The 20,290-nt window shown below is 36.6% G+C and overlaps 1 protein-coding gene across 3 annotated transcripts in view; it reads right to left on the bottom strand.

The window, feature by feature from the left end:
• The window catches only part of SLC30A6 (solute carrier family 30 member 6), a 45,217-nt gene that overhangs the window by 19,899 nt on the left and 5,028 nt on the right, over positions 1–20,290 (bottom strand). Inside the window, exons 3-11 of one of the 3 annotated variants that reach the window (XM_043468267.1) lie at positions 15,999–16,083; positions 14,980–15,022; positions 13,455–13,520; positions 7,666–7,746; positions 7,137–7,172; positions 6,340–6,434; positions 4,078–4,126; positions 3,647–3,766; positions 581–683 (exon numbers count right to left, since the gene is read on the bottom strand). In XM_043468267.1, the coding sequence (XP_043324202.1) occupies positions 581–683; positions 3,647–3,766; positions 4,078–4,126; positions 6,340–6,434; positions 7,137–7,172; positions 7,666–7,746; positions 13,455–13,520; positions 14,980–15,022; positions 15,999–16,083 (678 nt within the window). Of the gene's footprint in view, positions 1–580; positions 684–3,646; positions 3,767–4,077; positions 4,127–6,339; positions 6,435–7,136; positions 7,173–7,665; positions 7,747–13,454; positions 13,521–14,979; positions 15,023–15,998; positions 16,189–20,290 lie in introns of those variants that run through there. The other 2 variants (XM_043468268.1, XM_043468269.1) reach the window with 2 other exon arrangements.

The following is a 20,290-nucleotide window of genomic DNA, read 5'->3' as shown; positions in this document are numbered from 1 at the left end:
TATTGTTGCTTCTGGAGAGGGAGATACAACCCATACATTTTAGAAAAGATATGTGGAAAAGGCATAGGGAGAAGCACTGCCTATATATTCACCTGTCCTGGGAAACCATCTTTCTAGTCAGGTGCTGTCTACAGGTGTTCCTATTGTTTCAATAAGGAGTGATTTCTTGTTTTTTAAGTTTGAAATTTAGAAGTCTCACTAATTCAAGGACAGGAAATAAGAAAACAATCATAACTGGATTATATAATAGCCAAAACACATTTATGAGGGGAAAATAAGTATCTAAAGAGATTATAACTAATATTGTTTTTACTTGAAATATTATTAGAGACGTTTCTCATTTATGCTCTTGTCTTATATATAAATATATGAAGACTCATTTGTATCTATTTTGTACACCAATATAATTTCATCTGGTTTTTACTACACAAATTTCAGAGGTTATTGTTTGGCTTCATCTCCAACAGGACCCTCCAGTAGCTAAAAATTTCATAATCTGGCAGAAGAACACATTTATTTTTATAATTTGGTAAAAGAACATAGCTAATTTTAAGCATGCATACTGAAAGACGACCATTACCTGGAGTAATACTTTCCCACTGTACACGCTCATGGGATACATGGTGCCAAATGTCATCAGAGCAATGGCAATGGCTGACGCAGTGTCTACAGCAAAATAATTACTAAAAAGAAAAAACAATTCTAAATCTTAAATGTATCCTTCACTAGGCTTCCTACAATTTAATCCACCAAACTTTAATTATCTCAAGCAACAGGACTATTTTACCACAGCTGACCACTACTGCAATGAGAGCATCTCAAAGGAAAAAAGAAAGTTTTCAGAATCCTCTCTTGCCAAAGTTTAAGGGAAAATAACTAATAATTATGTTAATTAGTGTGAAGAGAGATGATGAAGAAAAATATATATTTCCCCACAATGTACTTTTAATCTACTTGTCAAGTGCAAATATGTCGTATATATTTATTTGCTGCAACAAATAAAAACCTTTAACTAGTAATTTCTTTTTTTTTTTGACTAGTAATTTCTGATAAAGACCAATGGAATTCATCTGTGATTCTATCAATTTGCTGTAAACAGTAACTTTCCAATAATTAGTATTAAAAAATTTCAAATTCCCCAGGAATTTCATAAGGTGAGATTCTTAAGAACTTGTGACAGTAAACACTGGGGCTGAATCAGTAGCTCATCAGTAGTTCCCAGGTCTACTAACAAGAGAGACCAAAAACGCCGAAGGTTACAAGCTCATCATGTCCTCTTTTTCACTTTTTCCTGTAAGCTGGGAATAGAAACACGAGTAAAGACATAGTTCCTGCCTTTGAAATGGAAGGAAACACCCATGTGAAAAAGACAAGAAATGACTTTGAGTACAAAGGAGAAGTCCTACAGGGTATCATGGCTGCACAAAGGAGTGGTGAGCCTACAGGGGTAGGATAATCCAGAAAGGCTAAATAAAAAAGAGGTGACATCTGATCTGAAACTTCAAAGATGGCCAAGATGATGGGGGCAAGATATTGTAGACAGTGAAAGCAGAATGTGCAAGGGCATGAAAACCCTAATGCAGTGAAGAAACTATGAACAGTTAAGTATAGGCAGATGGATGGCTAGTAAGGTTGGTAGAGGCTTCATCATACTAACAACTTTTAATTTTGTTAAGTATACAAAGAAGAGGATTTTGAAACAGGAAAATATTATGTCTAGATTTGCAACTTTTAATGATCACTTCAGTAGCAAAATAGCAGGTAACTAAAGATGTGTGAGAAGAAAAATTTTGAGATCAGAAGACTATTCTAATTAGGTCAAGGAAATGATGATGAAGCCCTCAATTTAGGGAACAGAATGGGAAGAAGGGAAAGATAAAAATTAAAAGGAAAGATTAAAGAAGAGTAGGAGACAAGACTATCATTTACAACAGCCAAGACATGGAAACAACCTACATGCTTGTTGACAAATGGATAAAGTAAAAATGTGGCACACAGAAAGTGAAAGTGCAAGTCGCTCAGTCATGTCTGACTCTTTGCGACCCCAAGGACTATACAGTCCACGTAATTCTCCAGGCCAGAATACCGGAGTGGGTAGCCTTTCCCTTCTCCAGGGATCGAACCCAGGTCTCCTGCACTGCAGGTGGATTCTTTACCAGCTGAGCCATGAGGGAAGCCCAAGAATAATGGAGTGGGTAGCCTATCCCTTCTCCAGCAGATCTTCCCAGAAATTAAACTGGGGTCTCCTGCATTGCAGGTGGATTCTTTACCAACTGAGCTATCAGGGACACCCCATGTGGCATATATACATATATATATATATATACACATAAATATGTACACTAATGGAATATTATTCAGTCCTAAGAAGGAAATCCTGCCATTTCTGACATGGATGGACCTTGAGGACATTATGCTAAGTGAAATAAGCCAGATACAAAAGGACAAATACATATTATTTCATTTAAATCAAATACTCAGAATACTTCATAGCCACAGAAAGTGGAATAGTGGTTGCCAAGGGCTGGAAGGAGGCTGATGGGTCAAAGTTATTTAATGGGTACAGGTTCAGCTGGGGAAGATAAAAAAGTTCTGTAGATGAATCATGATGATGGTTGTACAATAAAGTGAATGTACCTAATGCCTGTGAACATACTAAACTGTATGTTTGAAAATGGCTAAAATGGTAAACTTATTTTATGTATGTTTTTTGTACAATTTAAAAGTGGAAAGCAGGGCTTCCCTGGTGGTTCAGGGGTAAAGAATCTGTCTGCCGATGCAGGAGACATGGGTTTGACCCCTGATCCAGGGTGATCCCACATGCTGCAGAAGAACTAAGACCATGCACCGCGACTGCTGAGCCTATGAGCCGCAACTACTGAAGCCCGTGCACCCTAGAGCCCATGCGCCACAACAAGAGACGCCACTGCAATGAGAGGCCTGAGCACCACAACTAGGCCCCACTCACCACAACCAGAGAAAAGCCTACGAAGCAATAAAGACCCAGTGCAGCCATACATAAATAAATAAAATTGAAACGAGCAAAAAAAAAAGCAGAATGCATAGTAGCAAGTGAATGGTAGTAGCACTCACTCTCACAGGAAATACAGATAAAAGCAGTTTACGGGATGGGGAAAACAGGTTCAGTCAAGGTGGACATGAACAGAAGATTGCTTTTTGGAATTCAACAGAGATCTGGGCTAGAAATAAAGTGAAGGAATCACACAAAGATAGAAAAAGGCAAAAGGGTAGGGAGTCAAAGAATAATGTTATAGCATTAAACTTAAGCTTGCTAAAGACTGTTTCTTAATAGGCTTGCTTTTTAAAAAAAAATCGGTTCACATCTACTCCTCTTTCCTCATTCAGCAACAGTAGCTGTGATTGATGTGTCTCTTACTCTCCTCTTCTCTGTTTCACTCATCTGGCCAGCAGAAGGGAATTTAAATAGCTTTCCTATCTGCATTATAGATTGTAGTGAAGATTTCTTATTGAATCCAATCCCCTTAATTTTTCAGATGAAGACACTTGAGGACAAGACTCGACCAAAGTAGCACAGGTCATAAACATGCTATAAACTTAATCATCATGCATTAAAAATCAGGCCCCAGGAACAGAAATCCATTTGAGAGCAATAAAAAATACTTACTTAATTTCAATTAGCATATAAGTAATACAAAGAGCAAATGCTCCAGCAAGATCAATCAAAACAAATGGATTCATTCGGGGAAGGAAGATACTGCTAAGTCCTGGAATAATTCCACACACGCTAAGAAAAAACAAAAAGAGTATTCTTTAGTAAAACTTATGTAATAATAATGAAAACTGTATAAAAGATGACTTGTATTTTAGTATCATAAATTGTTTAACAAAGAGGATTTGGGAACAAATCTCTCACTTGTAAAGTTCTCTTTTGTATCATCAATTAAAAAATAAGAAAAAGTGAAGGAAAAAGAAGAATCTGATCTGTGAGATTCATTTAGTAACCTCGGCAATGAATAATGTTAAGTTCCCATAACAGATGTGCTTCCTGTGCATTCCTTTAACAATATGAATTTTATGAAACCCCAAACATCTCACCTTCGACTAAGGTCTGCAACATGCTCTTGAAGCCAACTCGTACTAGCAGCTTTAAAAAGAAAATACTTAAATTATCAAAATTACCAGAAACAATTATTAGATTACCAGAAATACTTGATTCTTAAATTTAAAAAATAAATTTCATGATGGCTATGTAACACTACAAAGGGATACATTATATCTAGAACTTTTTTCTTTTTTATGCCTTTAGGATACTAAATGAAAAGTAGTTTCAACTACAGTACATAGCTGATCTGATGGAATCAATGAACTTACATATGTCATCGTTACTATTAATTTGAAGCTTTAAAGGCTTATTATACTGCAAAGCACAGCTTCCTAACCAGTGTGTTGAGAATGAGTTGCAGGTTCACCAATTACTAACTCTCTTAGCTCTCAGAGAGGCCAGGTATCTGGCTACATGCAGATGCCAGTCAGGGACTGACCCGGGACATGTAGCCTCCAGGTGCAAGCATACTCTTACATTTACCCCAGGGTGCTACAGAAATTCTCATTTATATGCACCATGATGTAGAAAAGATTGGCAAGCCATATAAAAAGTGGCCCAGAACAGCAGTTAAAGCAGACTCTGATGCCAGAATATCTGGCTTCAACCTCAACCCTGCCCTTGACTAGATATATAGCCTGAGACAAGTGACTAAATCTCCCAGTGCCTCAGTGTAAAGTGAGGAGAGTAAAATGATTTATCTTATATGGTTATAGGAGGAATTAAATGGGTTCTGTATAAATATTGAGCACAGTGCCTGGCAGAAAGTGCTTTAAACTATTTTTCACTCAAATTTCAACTCATGTTGTAAATCTTGATGCTTCTGCAAACTTTTATTTCCAGCTAATAAAAATACAAACTAGATGATTTTTCTGGAAATAAACCTGGCAAAATATATCAAACACTTAAACAAATACTGTATCTTTAACCCATTTATAATTTTTTCTCTGAGAAGATTAGAAATGCATACAAGAAATTTGATAGAAAAAAGGTGGTTACAGCTAAAAGGAAAAGTTGAAAATGTACAGTAGACTAGTTTTTTAAAATATTCATGACAAAATGTTATGCAAGCATTCAAAAATTATTTTTCAAAGATTATTTAATGACAGGCAATATTCAAGATGAAAAGTTGAATGAAAAAAGCCAAACATAAAATTTTTAACTGATCCAATTCTAAGTATGTAAAAAAATATACATATGTGCACAGAACAAAAAATAAAGGAACAAAACAGACATGTTAATAGACATTATCTCTGGCTCATGAGATTACCAGTACTGTTTCCTTCTTGTATCTTTCTACTCTTCAGGGAAACATAGTTTCTAAATCTTTGTACCATCTTAAAATTTCAAGAATGAGTATAACAGTATTTTAATAAAGTTTTTTCAAAATAACTCTGATGATCATAAATATCATTATTTAATTTTCTAGTTTATGCAGTAATTCTTAAACTCTAATTCATAAAATACAACTCATACTTCATGACACTTAGGAAGTTGTTTAAGCTTGAATGGGTATTTCAGAAAGCTTTCTTCCCCTGGTTATCTTGCTATCCAAGTCAGTGTGACTTAAAAAGACCTCCCCTCTTCTTCCTTCGCAGTGCAGGTGTGTGTACACAGCCCACCTTTGTTTTTGCCTCAGTGTAAAGCGAGGTAAAACTCCCCCAGCGTCCAACCTGGTTAACCTGGCGTGGGGGAGTAGGATGCCAAAACACTGAAATTAGTGAAAAACGTCAATAACTTAGACCACTAACATGAAAAATTCTACCTGAACTTTTAAAGACTCGAAAGTAAAAGAATTTATCAAAAGGACTAAAATTTGGCTACTTTCAAATAAATGCCCACCCATCATCGTCCCAGAGTGTTCCTGGGAACGAAGTTAATTAACAAAATACAATTATTTGCAATGAGCACATCAACTAGTCTATGTACACTGATGCTTCTAAAATGCGTTCTTAGGTAGTTTATACACTTAAAATTTCATTCATGTTATCTGGTAAATATAATTTTTTATCTCATGTAATTTAATATGTCATTTCTGCTTGTTTTTAAGGAATATGTTAAAGCTTAAAAAGTTAGATTCTATTTCTTAATTTTCTGCTTCATAATTTTCTGAAGACTTTAGAACTTTAGGGGTAGGTAGTCCTCTTTTCCTCAGGATACACTTTCTCATTGATTTATGAATTAATGAAACAAGCAAAAGACTTGTTGTTATGAGAAATTAATTGGATTTTTATTCATAGTAAACAAAAACATACCTTCAGAAACATAAGCAAAAGGTTTATTCCGAATTGAAAGCATTGTGAACAAGTTGAAGGAAAGAGCCACAAAAGTACCAACTAATAATCTTCCCCTAAAAAGAATAACACTGTTATTTTTTTCTTGGTAATATTAAAATGTAATTTCAGCATGTAGTGAGACTAGGAGATGAGGAAGCAGAGTGGTCTGCTTCAGTATTTGCAGATTCAGAATTTGAACTTGGTTTCTAGCTCCATGACCCATGTTCTGCATGGTTGCTCCATCTTACATGGGATCCCCATCCCTCCAAAAAAGACCCTTAGCATTAACAGTATCTTCTTACAGGTAATTGCTGTTATAAATTTTTAGAAATGCTACAGATATTTGGTTTATAGTCTGCTGGTTAAGTCAAACTGCCCTGAATGAAACTGATCAGAATAGGTCCACAGAGTTAGCAACTATGTCATAGATAATAACATTTCCATCTCTTCTAGAGGTGGTACTAAAAGATTGGGGGGATCCAAATTATAGAAGACAAGACAGGGCTGGTTTAGCATGTTCACCTGGGTTTGGAAATACTCAGCGACCCGACATCACACTGGAGAGGCCTTTCTGTTCAGTATAAAAACGCAGGGGCTTGGGAACAGTTAAGGGTGAAAAGAAGGAGTCTTTGGATTTGGGGAGTTTGCTTTTGAAATATATATTATGACACTCTGAACTCTAGTATGGGCCAAAGTAATCACTATTTCATAATACACCAATTAATCACTGGGAATCAAACTTAATAGTATGTTATATGTCAAAAGCAGAATCTTACGTGTGTATCTCAGGCTGCTCCAAAAAGCGTTCTGCGCTAAAAGAAAGAAATAATGTTAATGTATTAAATAATCAAGTTTAAAAAGTTTATTAAATACATAATTAATCTAATAAATTCACAAAACTTTTAAATATGACCTGTTGATTACTAGTTGAAGTGACTTAGCAGCAGCAGCAGAAGCAGTGATGAGACAAGCAGAGCCACAAATTATCCTCAAGGTGCAATGTCTAATCTTTCTCTAACAAACCTGCTTTTGGGTTTATACTAAGCATTAAAACATGTCTGACTGAATCTCTTCCTTTTAGTCACATCTACTTATGACTGGACTTAGTAGTATCAAAGGTAATAAAAGAAGGGTATAAAGAGGGAGAAAAGTCTGAAACATGAAAAAACTGTATTATCAAATCTCCAGCATTGCTCATATTAATTTGTATACCCTTTTAACCAGAATGTCTCACTGGATTCTTTCATAGTCCAAAGGTAGCAGAGGTAGAATTTGCAGTGACAGTAACATCGTACACGAATGTACCTTTCTTTTAAAATAAAGAGAGCTCCCAACTGTGCCAAGACTGTGGAGGCAAATACAGCCAGGACTTCTAATCTTTCAAATCTGAAATTGGAAAATTAATTAAATTAGCATAATTTTTTCAATTCACAAACTAGCATCTCTAAAACACATTTACTCACTCACTACAATTCTAACTACTATAAGCCAAACACTGTTTAAAAAGTCTAGTGTCTAGAATGATAATAAACAGTGAGTACCTTAGATTTTAGAAAGAGTGCCTATTTATACAACATATATTCTCTATGGCTTTTATTCTCTAGAAATATTCATTATCATAATAACAGCTAACACTTAATTGACCCATCTTATGTTAGATACCAGTCAAAGTACTTAACACATTACCTCATCTAAATCCTTATGAGGGTTATTCTATCCACTTTAAAAAAATAAATAAGTAAGAGATAAAGAACTTGAAGCCCAAGAGGAACAGTAACTGTTCAGAGTCATATAGCTAGCAAGTGGAAGAGTCAGAGATTTTCAAACTCAGACACTTTGGCTCTAGCATTCATGACTTTAACCACTATTGACTCTTTTTTATTTCTTCTAGGTCCTTATTAAACATTTCTTGCATCTTCTCAATCTTTGTCTCCAGGCTATTTATCTGTAACTCCATTTTGTTTTAACCACTATTATAAAGAGGAGAGTGAAAAAGTTGGCTTAAAGCTCAACATTCAGAAAACTAAGATCATGGCATCCGGTCCCATCACTTCATGGCAAATAGATGGGGAAACAGTGGAAACAGTGGCTGACTTTATTTTTCTGGGCTCCAAAATCACTGCAGACGGTGAATGTAGCCATGAAATTAAAAGACGCTTACTCCTTGGAAGGAAAGTTATGACCAGCCTAGATAGCATATTAAAAAGCAGACATTACTTTGCCAACAAAGGTCCATCTAGTCAAGACTATGGTTTTTCCAGTAGTCATGTATGGATGTGAGAGTTGGACTATAAAGAAAGCTGAGCACCAAAGAATTGATGTTTTGAAACTGTGGTGTTGGAGAAGACTCTTGAGAGTCCCTTGGACTGCAAGGAGATCCAACCAGTCCACCCTAAAGGAGATCAGTCCTGGGTGTTCACTGGAAGGACTGATGTTGAAGCTGAAACTCCAATACTTTGGCCACCTCATGCGAAGAGCTGACTCCTTAGAAAAGACCCTGATGCTGGGAAAGATTGAAGGCAGGAGGAAAAGTGGACGACGGAGGATGAGATGGTTGGATGGCATCACCGACTCAACTGACATGGGTTTGAGTAAACTCCAGGAGTTGATGATGGGCAGGGAGGTCTGGTGTGCTGCGGTTCATGGGGTCGCAAAGAGTCAGACATGACTGAGCGACTGAACTGAACTGATACTGCCTGTCACATCTACATATAATTGTAGTTAATTGAATATGTCTTATTATCCCTAAACTATCAGCTAGAGGCCATGGACTGCTGTCTTACTTATCTTGGTTTTTACCACTATACATAGTTTAATGGCATTCAACACTTGTAGCATGTACATACACTAAAATTTCTCAAGGAAATAATTATGTTCAGAAAAGATAATAAATAATTAAGGATGTTCATCACATTACTTTTTTCTCCTCAAATCAGCTGGTTTAATTCCAGGAGGTACAAAATTCAGGAAATAATAAAATAATTAAGGATATACATCACATTGTTATTGGTAATAAAAAAATGTTGGAATCAACAAAAAACCATTATGTATTATTAAAAATATAACAAATGTATTTACTGACATGAAAGGAAGTAAATGAAAAAAAAGAGGGTTATAGGAGAGTATGAAAAAACTATGTAAATGCAGCAACGTTATCTGTAGATATTGATAAGCTGACACTAACAGGCACACATGGAAATAAAAGGTGAAGGAAAGCAAAGGTCTAAAGAACAAAGTAGGAAGATTTCCACTACAGTATACCACTACAAGATTTCAAACTACAGTAATTAACACAGGATAGAACTAATGCAAAGACAGACAAATACACCTTGAAGAGAAAGGAAAATCCAGACACAGACCAACATACACATGGTTACTTGATTAATGAAAAAGTAGCACATAAAAGCAATAAAAACCTTGATTCAATTAATGTTTTATCAAATTGAATAGCTGTATAGAAACCAATGTGCCTTGACCTCTACTTCAAACCATATACAAAAACCAAATTCTAGTTTGATTTTTAAGCCTATATGTGAAAGGTCAAATTGTAAAACTTCTAATGACAGGGAAGACTATCTCATGATCTTGGGCTAAGATTTCTTGACAAGTACACAAAAAGTACTAACCATAAAGGAAAAGACTGATAAACTGAATTGATCATTGAAATTAAAAACTTTCCATGCATCAGAAGATAGCTTTAAGAGAATGAAAGAGAAAGAACTATGGATCAGTAAGAAAAAATAAGCAACCCAGTCTAAAAATGGATAAAACACTTTAACAAGCATTTCAGCAAAGGGGTAATCTGAATGGCTAATAAACATAAGAAAAAGTGTTCCAATATTCATCAAGAAGATAACTTAAACCTACAATGAGATACCACTGCACATCCTAGAATGGCCTTTAAAAACAGGCGATACCAACAGTTGGTAAGGACATGAAGCGACTGGAACTCAGATACACTGCCAGCGGAAATGTATACAGCAGAAATGCAAAACCACTCTGGAAAACTGCTTGGTATTATCCTATCTTCTAATGATGAATATATGCAAGTCCTGTGACAGTAACTTCACTCAAAGACATATGCCCAACATAAATGAGCACATGTGTATACCCAAAAAAAGTACAAAATGAGCATATGTAGTTTTACTCATAATAACAAAAAGCTAAAAATTACCTAAATTTCTTTCAATAGTTGAACATATAAATGTATGTTGGTATATTGGAATATTAGAGCAAAGAACAAGAATGAATTACTGCTATATGATGATACATATTACAATCCCATTTATATGATTTCAAAACTGGCAACAATAATCTGCAATGACAGCAATCAGAATACTGGTTACTTTTGTCAGCGTTTGACTCTGACTCAACCTTAAGTCATTAATGGAGGCTTTGGGGGAATTTATAATGGTTTATATCATGATTCAGATAGTAGTTATACAAGTGTATTTATCTGTTAAAATTCATCGAACTGTACAAGGATATAAGAAAAGAATAAGATAACAGCCAGTGCTACCAAGAAATTTATATTTTAAAGGGGAAGACAAAAAGCCAAATAACTGATAAGTTCTATACAGAGAATTATAGTAGTCTGATGCGTAGTGTTAGTCACTCAGTCGTGTCCGACTGTCTGCAACCCCATGGACTGGGTTGCAGCCTGCCAGGCTCCTCTGTCCATGGAATTCTCCAGGCAAGAAGACTGGGAGTGGGTTGCCATTCCCTTTTCTAGGGGATCTTCCCAACCTAGGGATTGAACCTGGGCCTCCTGCATTGCAGACAGAATCTTTACCGTCTGAGCCACCAGGGAAGTCCAGTCTGATGTGACAAGAGACTAACTAGGTAATCTATTTTAGAATTCATTTTAAATTGGACCCAGTCACTTAATGATATTAGCACTTGGTAATATTAAGACTGGAATAACAAAACTGGGCTTATCTTGAAAGAAACAGGTGAAGAGCAACTCAAGGAAAGAGAAGAGTCTGTATAAAGATCCTAAAGCAAGAATAAGTTATATTCAAATTATAGACACAAAGACAGAGGGCATGACAATGGTAACTTGAAAAGAAATTGGCTGGGTCTAAGTCATACAAAGCCTTTATAAGCAAGGGAAAGGAATCAGGATTTTATTATATGATAGGAAACAACTGGATGCTTTTAAGGAGTAGAATGATAGCATGACTTAGGCTTAAAAAAAACCCAAACATTGGTTGCTTCACAGAGAATGGACTACAAGGGTTGGTAAAAGCAGAAGTATGCGGACTAGTTAGGATTAGGATGCAGGATGTTGACGACGGCAAGAAATGAAGGTAGCTTGGTTACGATGGTAGTACTGGAGATAGAAATGGGGGCAGAGGCAGATTCTGGATGTGTTTGTAAATTATCCTGACATAATCCCCTGATGGATAAATGTGGGTGATGAGAGAATAATTGAGGATTTTGCCTGAGCAACTAAGTGGCTGTGTATTTACTAAGATGGGAAAAACTTCAGAGGAACAGATTTTGGGGAAAGAAAACAAAACAGGAAATTTAGCTTGAATTTAAGACATCAATTAGGCATCCATGTGAAGCTGGCATGAAAGGAACACTGACATGAGATAAATCTCAGTGCTGCAGAACTGAATTTTGGAATTACCAGATATAGATGATACTTCAAGCTATGCAACTGACTGTAATTATATTTAATTGCTCTCTCGTTTCCTATTCTCTAAGCAATGAGACCAAAATGGGAGCTGTCATGTCTTTATTAAACCTTGTATCCTGGCCATAGGAGCTGAACTAAAAAGACTAACATCTATACCAAGGTGGACAAACCAACAGCTCTTTCTCATGATTTTCGAAACTAGAGCTGGGGAAGAGTCCTTTCCTCTCTAGGAGGAAGGTGAGAAGGTTCCAAGTCTTGCTAGAAGTTATCATTGCAGCAGAGTGGAGAAAAGTGGTCTGAGAACCCGAACCTGACGTGCAGAGAAAAGCAGGCCACTGAGGTGAGAGAAAGACAATGTCCTGAGTGTCCCTATGCCAGCTCACCTTGGTCTTCCCACACTTTGAAAAAGTACATTATCATTTCCCTCCCAAATTAGTTTGAGTTGGATTTCTGTCACCACCAAAAGCCTGACTCAAGAGTTAAGATTTCCATATACAGATATCTATTCCTTACAAATGATTATCATAGTAACAGTCCAACTCTATCAAATTTCAGTGACACATAAATATCTTCATTTTGCATTAAAATTTCATGTTCATTCTGTCCTATTATTTAAGTAAATAAAACCTGATTTTGTTCAAAAGAATATAATCCCAATGAATGGTATGGAAAAGAAAGGTTAAGTCTGGTTCAGCAGTTTCTTCACCAAGGTTAAGTTTTTCTTTCTAGTTCTTTCCTTGCATCTGAAGGGAATTCATTTCTTTTTCTAATATAATAAAAAAATCCAGGACTTCCCTGGTGGTTCAGTGGCTAAGACTCCACACTCCCAATGCAGGTGCCCTGAGTTCAATCCCTGGTCAGGGAACTAGATCCCAAATACTGCAACTAAGACTTGGCACAGCTAAATAAAGGAATAAGTTTTTTTTTTTAAAAATCCTCTGATATAAAAGATCACTTTCCAGCTTTCAGCAATTTCTAAACTAGAGACACAGAAATATCAAAATCTTTGTCAGTCTGTTGCTGTCACAAATCTAGTCTTATGATAAAAATACATCTCTACCACTGCATTAATGTGAAAATGTATCCCACTTACTTTAACATCTAGAAGATACATACATGAAAATCCTTTGTACTTTCTCTAACTGAAATAAAAAATTACCAAAGTATCAAAGACCTTAAAATGAACATTTTATGTTAAAATTTGTTTTGTAAAATAGCAAAGAACCTAATGTGAACATTTTACTTCAATATGATTTAATTTTAAACACCTATGTTTCTTATCTAGAATCCTCTTAGAAGATGCTTTTTAAAATCTACTTTTACTATTTATTACTATCACACTAAACAGGCAATGTTTATTTTCTAGAAATATTCAAGCTAGCTCTTTAGTAGTTTAACTACTAATTTTAATAGCAATAAGTCAGCAGAAAATAAAGTAAATTGAACTTACCCAAATGAATACGCAGGGCTAGGTTTCCTCATCATCACCCAGTAACTTATTAAACAAGTTATCAAACTAAGTAAAAAGGCAAATAAATTCAGCATTAGAACGAGAGCTAGAGGACATACAGAAAGAAATTTAGCTTTCAGAATACCTAAGTTGCTAAAAGTTAACAGTGTTCACAGACTAATAAATTATTCTAATAATTTATAATCTAATCACAATAAACACCCTAACTGTGAGTTTTAACATGGGGAGAAACAGAAGTTATGATACACCATTAAGACAGTTAAATAGAATACTTTAAACTCATACTTCCTCTACTCAGTAAGTTATCCAACCTAAATGGTAACTAAGCCTGCAAAAAATAACACAATAACAATATTTACTTGATTCTAGGCATAAACATTTCAACTTTGATAAACTTTATTTAATCTATGTTAAAAGCTAAACTAAATATTAATAAGACCTTGACAATATTCTAGATGAGGTAAAGTTATGGTTGCTTTCCAAGTATAGTGGAAATTCACTCTAAAACAATTTACTACAGTGTGAAATTCAGGTAACAACTATCTGTTTTAGATTCATCAAGAAGATTTAGTTATGTGACTGATGAAAAGACATCCTCATAACACACCTATGGCACAGATATTGGAGACATCATTGTCCAAGCACTTTGCAATCTTTATTGGAAACATGGGGCTTCCCTGGTGGCTCAGACGGTAAAGAATCCGCCTACAATGCGGGAGACCTGGGTTTGATCTCGGGTTGGAAAGATCCTCTGGAGGAGGGCATGGCAACCCACTCCAGTATTCTTGCCTGGAGAATCCCCATGGACAGAGAAGCCTGGCAGGCTACAGTCCATGGGGTCTCAAAGAGTCGCTCGGTCACGTCTGTACACACACACGGGAAATACGAAAGGTCCCCAAAAGCAGGAGCCGACAGGCTGTCTCTCGATCTCACAATCACATACATGCTTTGCAGTTGTTAATATCCCTCATTTCTTTTCCCATCTACACAGTTCCAGTGGGAACTGGTATGCTCTTATATGTTCCTGCTCCCTGGTCACAGCTGACTCATCTATAGGTAGGCAACTGACCTAATGTCTGGGTATTTTTCTGTTGCTATGTAAATGGGATATCTTTTTCCAGCATATCTTCTAATTGTGTTTATTTGTATACATGATCCATGTTGATAATTTTACTTATTTCACAGACTACTTTCCTTTACTTAAAACTTCATAAATTCAGTGCAATAAACTCTTCTTTTATTTTTATTGTTTTATTGAAAATAGGACATTTATACAGAAATGTGCATAAAGCACATATGTACATTTTAACAAATAGAAAAAAAAAAAACAAAACACCCATATAACCATGAATTAAGGTCAGGAGTAAAACAACGGGGAAGTCTTCGGACATCTCTCTCTTTTTTTTTAAATGAAGTATAGTTGATGACAAATTCTGTATAAGCTTCAAAACATTAAGGAGAGTTTTTAAAACTTACCTAAAAAAAAAAAAAAAAAAAAACTTACCTAAAAAGATCAAAAATGGTCAGGTAAGTATAGGCAGTTAAAGCTGCAAAACAACAGAAAGACTGATTGAAATGTTACTGAATCCATAGTTAGGAAATACAACAAATAATGATACATAAAAATATAAGAGGTTTTTAAAAACACAAGAAAGATATTAAGAGGTTTTACTTTTTAAGGAAAACTCAATAAACCTCAAAATCTTATTTAAACACTATATAAATTGAAGAACTAATCTATCACACTAAAAATACCTCACAAAAAGATACATGCAACCAATGTTCACAGCAGCAGTATTTAAAGTAGCCAAGATATGGAAGCAACCCAAGTGTCCATCAACAGACACATATGCTGGAAGGAATACTACTCATTCATAAAAAAGAATGAATTTTGCCATTTGCAGCAACATGGATGAACCCTAGAGTATATTCTGCTTGGGGAAATAAGTCAGAGAAAGACAAATACTATACGGTATCACTTATATATGAAATCAAATGCATTCATATATAGCTTCCTCACCAAGGGAAGTCCCTATAGTGATTCTGAGTGGAGTATAATCTATAAAAATACTGAATCACTATGCTGTTCGCCTGAAACTAATATAATAACATAAATCAACTACATCTCAGTCAAAAAATAGAAAGAAATCTCCGTTTTTCAAATAGATTTAAATTTTTTGAAGAAGCTCATTTTAAATAATTCCTAGCAATTGAACCAAATTTTATAGTTTACAAGGTACTTTTGGGGGACTTCCCTGGCAGTCCCAGTTAAGACTCCACACTGCCACCGCAGGGAGCAGGGGATCAACCCCTGGTTGGGGAATTAACATCCCACATGCCAAGCGACAGGGCCAAAACAGAACATAACAAGATACTTTTGGAATACATTCCCTCATTTAAATCTTTAAAGTTATATTTCAGAATAATATATTCTATGTTAAGGAAGACATACCTTTATTTAAAATGAGAACAATAAAAGTGAAATTAATAATTAACTCTATAAAAATAAGAACAGTGACATACCTATACTGTTAGTGGAGCTGCACCACATTAGCAGGAAGCCAGTACATGTTAAGTTTATTGCACCAAAGAGCAATATCTTCCAGGACTGTGAAAAGGAAAACCATTCTTATTTGTGCAACACTGATAAACTTCTTTGGGTCCACTCAAGTTTTGTGATTCATACTCTAATATTCAAAGGAATAAGTACAACCTGTTTTTAAAAACAGAGGGTTACAGTTTCTAAAACTTCCAAAAAAAATCATCAACCAAGTTATTATTATAATATATAAACCTAAAAGGATAATTTGAGAAGGGGAATTATTCAAGAGAAAAAAAAATTCTGACATATAAATTCTCAAATAGTTGAGAAAATACGATGACATTTGAATATAATTTTGACTCTATAAACATGTATATGGAAACTGATAAAACAAATGGGGCAAAATATAAAGCAACTGATGAATCTGAATAAAGGGTATAAGGGAATTCCTTATACTAATCTTATAACTTTTCTGTAAGTTTGCAATTACATCAAAATAAAGTTACCCTGCCCATCCACCCACCAAAAACAGAACAATGCTTGGTTATTTACCAAATAAGTCATAAGAAACAGGACTGCTAAAGAAGGAGATTACCACAGTTTAGAAGTTCACAGAAAAGGGAGAATTTGAGATACACCTTGAAACAGCTAGGATTTAGTCAGAGGAAGGAAGAATAGCATTCTAAATAAAGGAAGATGAGATCAAGTGAATTGTTTTTTACTTTGTTCTGCTCCAATCCCTACATAGGGAGACCAACACTTGTTTCAAAGTAGAGATGAAATAGTGGAAAGGTTGTTATTTGGAGATTTTAAGTTTAAATATATAATTGCTAAGGTCAAGTAAGGTATGGGATAGGATGGTTTTAGAATACAGATGAAAGCTGTAGGTCTAGAAAGGAAGACCACCACCAGAAGTGAGAAGGATAAGAAGGTAACTCAGGAGACAGAAATCATAAGGCAGAGAAGAAGAACAATTACCAGCATGAATTTATGGGAGACACCATTCTCGAACTTGCTCCTCAAGGAGGAGCAAAACCAGAAGAGCAGGTGACATGGGGATGTTAGAAACTTGAGAACTGGTATGACAGGTTAACAGGATGAGGGGCTGTAAGCCTAATGAGGACATGACTGGACATGGGGCCTAGTCAGGACAGGGATTCAGTAACAGTCAGAAAGGCAGATAAAGCATGTAACACATGCTGTTCTAAGGCCAAGTCAAGCTGTTAGTCAACAAACATTTGAGTATCTATTTTGTAACAGATACTATTTGAGGCACAGGAGATACAGCAGTGAATGAAACATGGACCTTATAATCCAGGTGGGGTGACAGACAAGAAGCAAATATATAAAGTCAGGCGGTGATGAGTGCTAGGAAGAAAAAGCATAGTCAGAACACAGTCAGGGAAGATTAAAGAGCTGCTCTTCAGATAGGGTGATCAGAAAAGAGCTCTCTGATGAGATGACATGTCACCAGAAATCTGAAAGAGGCCAAGATGCTAAGCATCCAGACATCTCAGAGAGAAAACAGGAACCACAGTGCAAATACTTTGAGATAAAAGAGGGGCTGAGGACAGCTAGACAAGAGAGGTGAGCGGAAGTCTGGGGCTACATTTAGTGTCATGTATGCCGGGAAAAGAGCTGGGATGTAGTCCAGATGAGATGGAACAGTGACTTAGCTTTCATTTTAAAAAGCTCATTCAGCTTCTCAACCTAGAATATACTATACTGGGGCAAGGATGAAAGTGGGAAGACCATTTAGAATGTGCTTGCAATAAACCATGTGGGGAATGATGGTAGCTTTGAAGGTGGGTGTTAGAAGAGTCAGATTCTGGGTATTATGAGGATAGAGCCGGCAAGAATTACTTATAAAACAGCTGTGAGGAGTGAAGGAAAGAGAGGGGTAAAGGTGACTCTAAGGTTTCTGGCCTGAGCCATGTGGTGAAGAAGTGATAGAAAATCAAAGTTCAGGTTTGATCTTAACTAAATTTGAGATTGCTATTAGATATTTGGGTGAAAATGTTGAGAAGGCCATTATACATAGGAATTGAAGGTAGGGAAGAAGGTAGAGGCCGAAATATAAATACAGGGTCATCAGCATATGGTAGTGAAAGTGTCACCAAGATGGAATGAGGCAAACAAGAGAGGCCAGAGTTCTGTAAGTCCTGGGACACTCCAAACTCAGAAGTCAGAAAGATGGGAGGAGAAGAACAAAGGAGACTTAAAATAAAGACTAATAAGTAAGTGCCCCTCCCCCCCGCCAGGTGGCACTAGTGGTAAGAACCTGCCTGCCAATGCAGGAGACATAAGAGACGTGGGTTCGATCCCTGGGTCAGGAAGATCCCCTGGAGGAGGGCACAGCAACCCACTCTAGTATTCTTGCTCAGAGAATCCCATGGATAGAGGAGCCTGGCAGGCTACAGTCCATGGGGTCACAAAGAGTCGGACATGACTGAGTGTCTAATACATTCACACTTCCAAGAAGTAAGCAGGAGGAAAAACAAGGGTGGCAGTTCAGAGTTCAAGTGAATAAAATGCTTTAAGGAGGAAGACTGATTCAAATGCCATTGAAGGCCAAATAAGATGGGAAATGAGGATGACCATTGCTTTTGGCAACACAGAGGTTATCAGGTTACTTGTAAAAGCAGTTTCTGTGGATAAGTGGGGACTAGAGTTAGGCTGGTTTTGCTTAACAGAAACAGGGAGAAGAGAAACTAAACAAAGAAAGTAAAAACAATTCTAAACAGTTTTGCTTCAAAAGCAAGCAGAGAAAGGAAGCAGCAGCTACAGTGGTATTTATGGCACGTAATTATGATGCAAGAAGGAGAAAGATTAAAGAAGGAACAACAATGCAAGAGAAGAATGGTTCTAGGAACACTGGCTCTGAGTAAGGCAACAACGGAGCGGCTGGCCTTAGGGAGCAGATCAGACAGTTCATTCGAAGAAATGGGAGGGAAGGCAGAATGTTGGCAGATGTGCTAGCAGATGTGCTAATGACAGGATGCAGAAGTTTTCTGATTTCGTCTTTTCCTTCAGAGAAACAGGAAGCAAGATCCAACAGGTTAGAGTGAGGATGAACAAGGTTTGGGGAGTTTGAGGATAGAAGTGAAAGAAAATGGTATAAAACTGTCATTTAAGAACGTGGGAAACTGAAAAAACTAGGAAGATACAGTACGGGCAGCACTAATGGCATACTTGATCATGAAATTAAAATGAGACCAGGGGATTCTCTGGTGGACCAGTGGTTAAGAATCTGTGCTTCCACTGAAGGGGGCACAGGTTCAGTCTCTGGTTGGGGAACTAAGATCCCACACGTGGCATGGCATGGCAAAAAAAAAAAAAATACAAAGTAAGACCAGACAGTACAGTTTTGTGTTTAAGGCTACACTCAGTTGCTTGCATGAGGTACAGAGTAGACTGGACTTAATAAAGTTAAGGATTTACCAATAAAGTATGATAGACAGAAGATGGGAACAAAGGAGTTGAAGGCATGTGCAAGAAAATGAAAATGATGAACCAGAGAATCTAAATTGATAAGCAAGCAACTGACGATGAGACGTGAAAAACAGTGAAAACGCAGTAGAGTCAATGAACTGGAGGTCCCAGCAAGAGACGGGAACTGGGAAGACGAGAGATGGTGACTGATGAGTAAAATGCTTATAACTGAGACAATGGGAGGATAGTTATTGTGAAGGATAAAGTGTATGGCATGAACGGGCTTCCTTAGTGGCTCAGTGGTAAAGAATCTGCCTGCCAAGCAGGAGTCGCGGGTTCGATCCCTGAGTCAGGAAGATTCCCTGGAGAAGGAAACGGCAATCCACTCCAGTATTTTTGCCTGGGAAATGTCTTGGACATAGGCATACAGTGGGCTTCACAGGGTCACAGAAGCGTCGGACATGACTTAGCGGGGGAACAGCAGCAGCAGCATGGTGTGATCACAGCAGTGGACAGTTGAGAGGGACACAGGACAAGATTTGTGGTGAGGAACTGAGAGGTAAGGATCTTTCACATGAAATATGAAATCACTAAGAACTAAGGCAGGAGAAGTAATGAATAGCAGTGAGCCAGGTGTATCTCTTCAGATTTAAATTATGATAGAGGTTATCTGTATAATCCAGGTGTTCCTGTATCAGTTTTGTTCCTACTACCTATTCTGTGGTATACTGTGCTTCACTGAAGCGTACTTAAAGAACTCCCTGCTTACTTATGCAATAGAGTTGTTTTCCATCAACATCATAACTGTCTGTTCTCAAGAGAGCATCCTAAATGGACTAGA

This window comes from Cervus canadensis, chromosome 5, assembly GCF_019320065.1.
Source record: "Cervus canadensis isolate Bull #8, Minnesota chromosome 5, ASM1932006v1, whole genome shotgun sequence".
In the NCBI taxonomy this organism is placed as follows: domain Eukaryota; kingdom Metazoa; phylum Chordata; class Mammalia; order Artiodactyla; family Cervidae; genus Cervus; species Cervus canadensis.
Note: the sequence above shows the minus strand (reverse complement) of the source record. Positions and strands in the feature narration are given on the sequence as shown.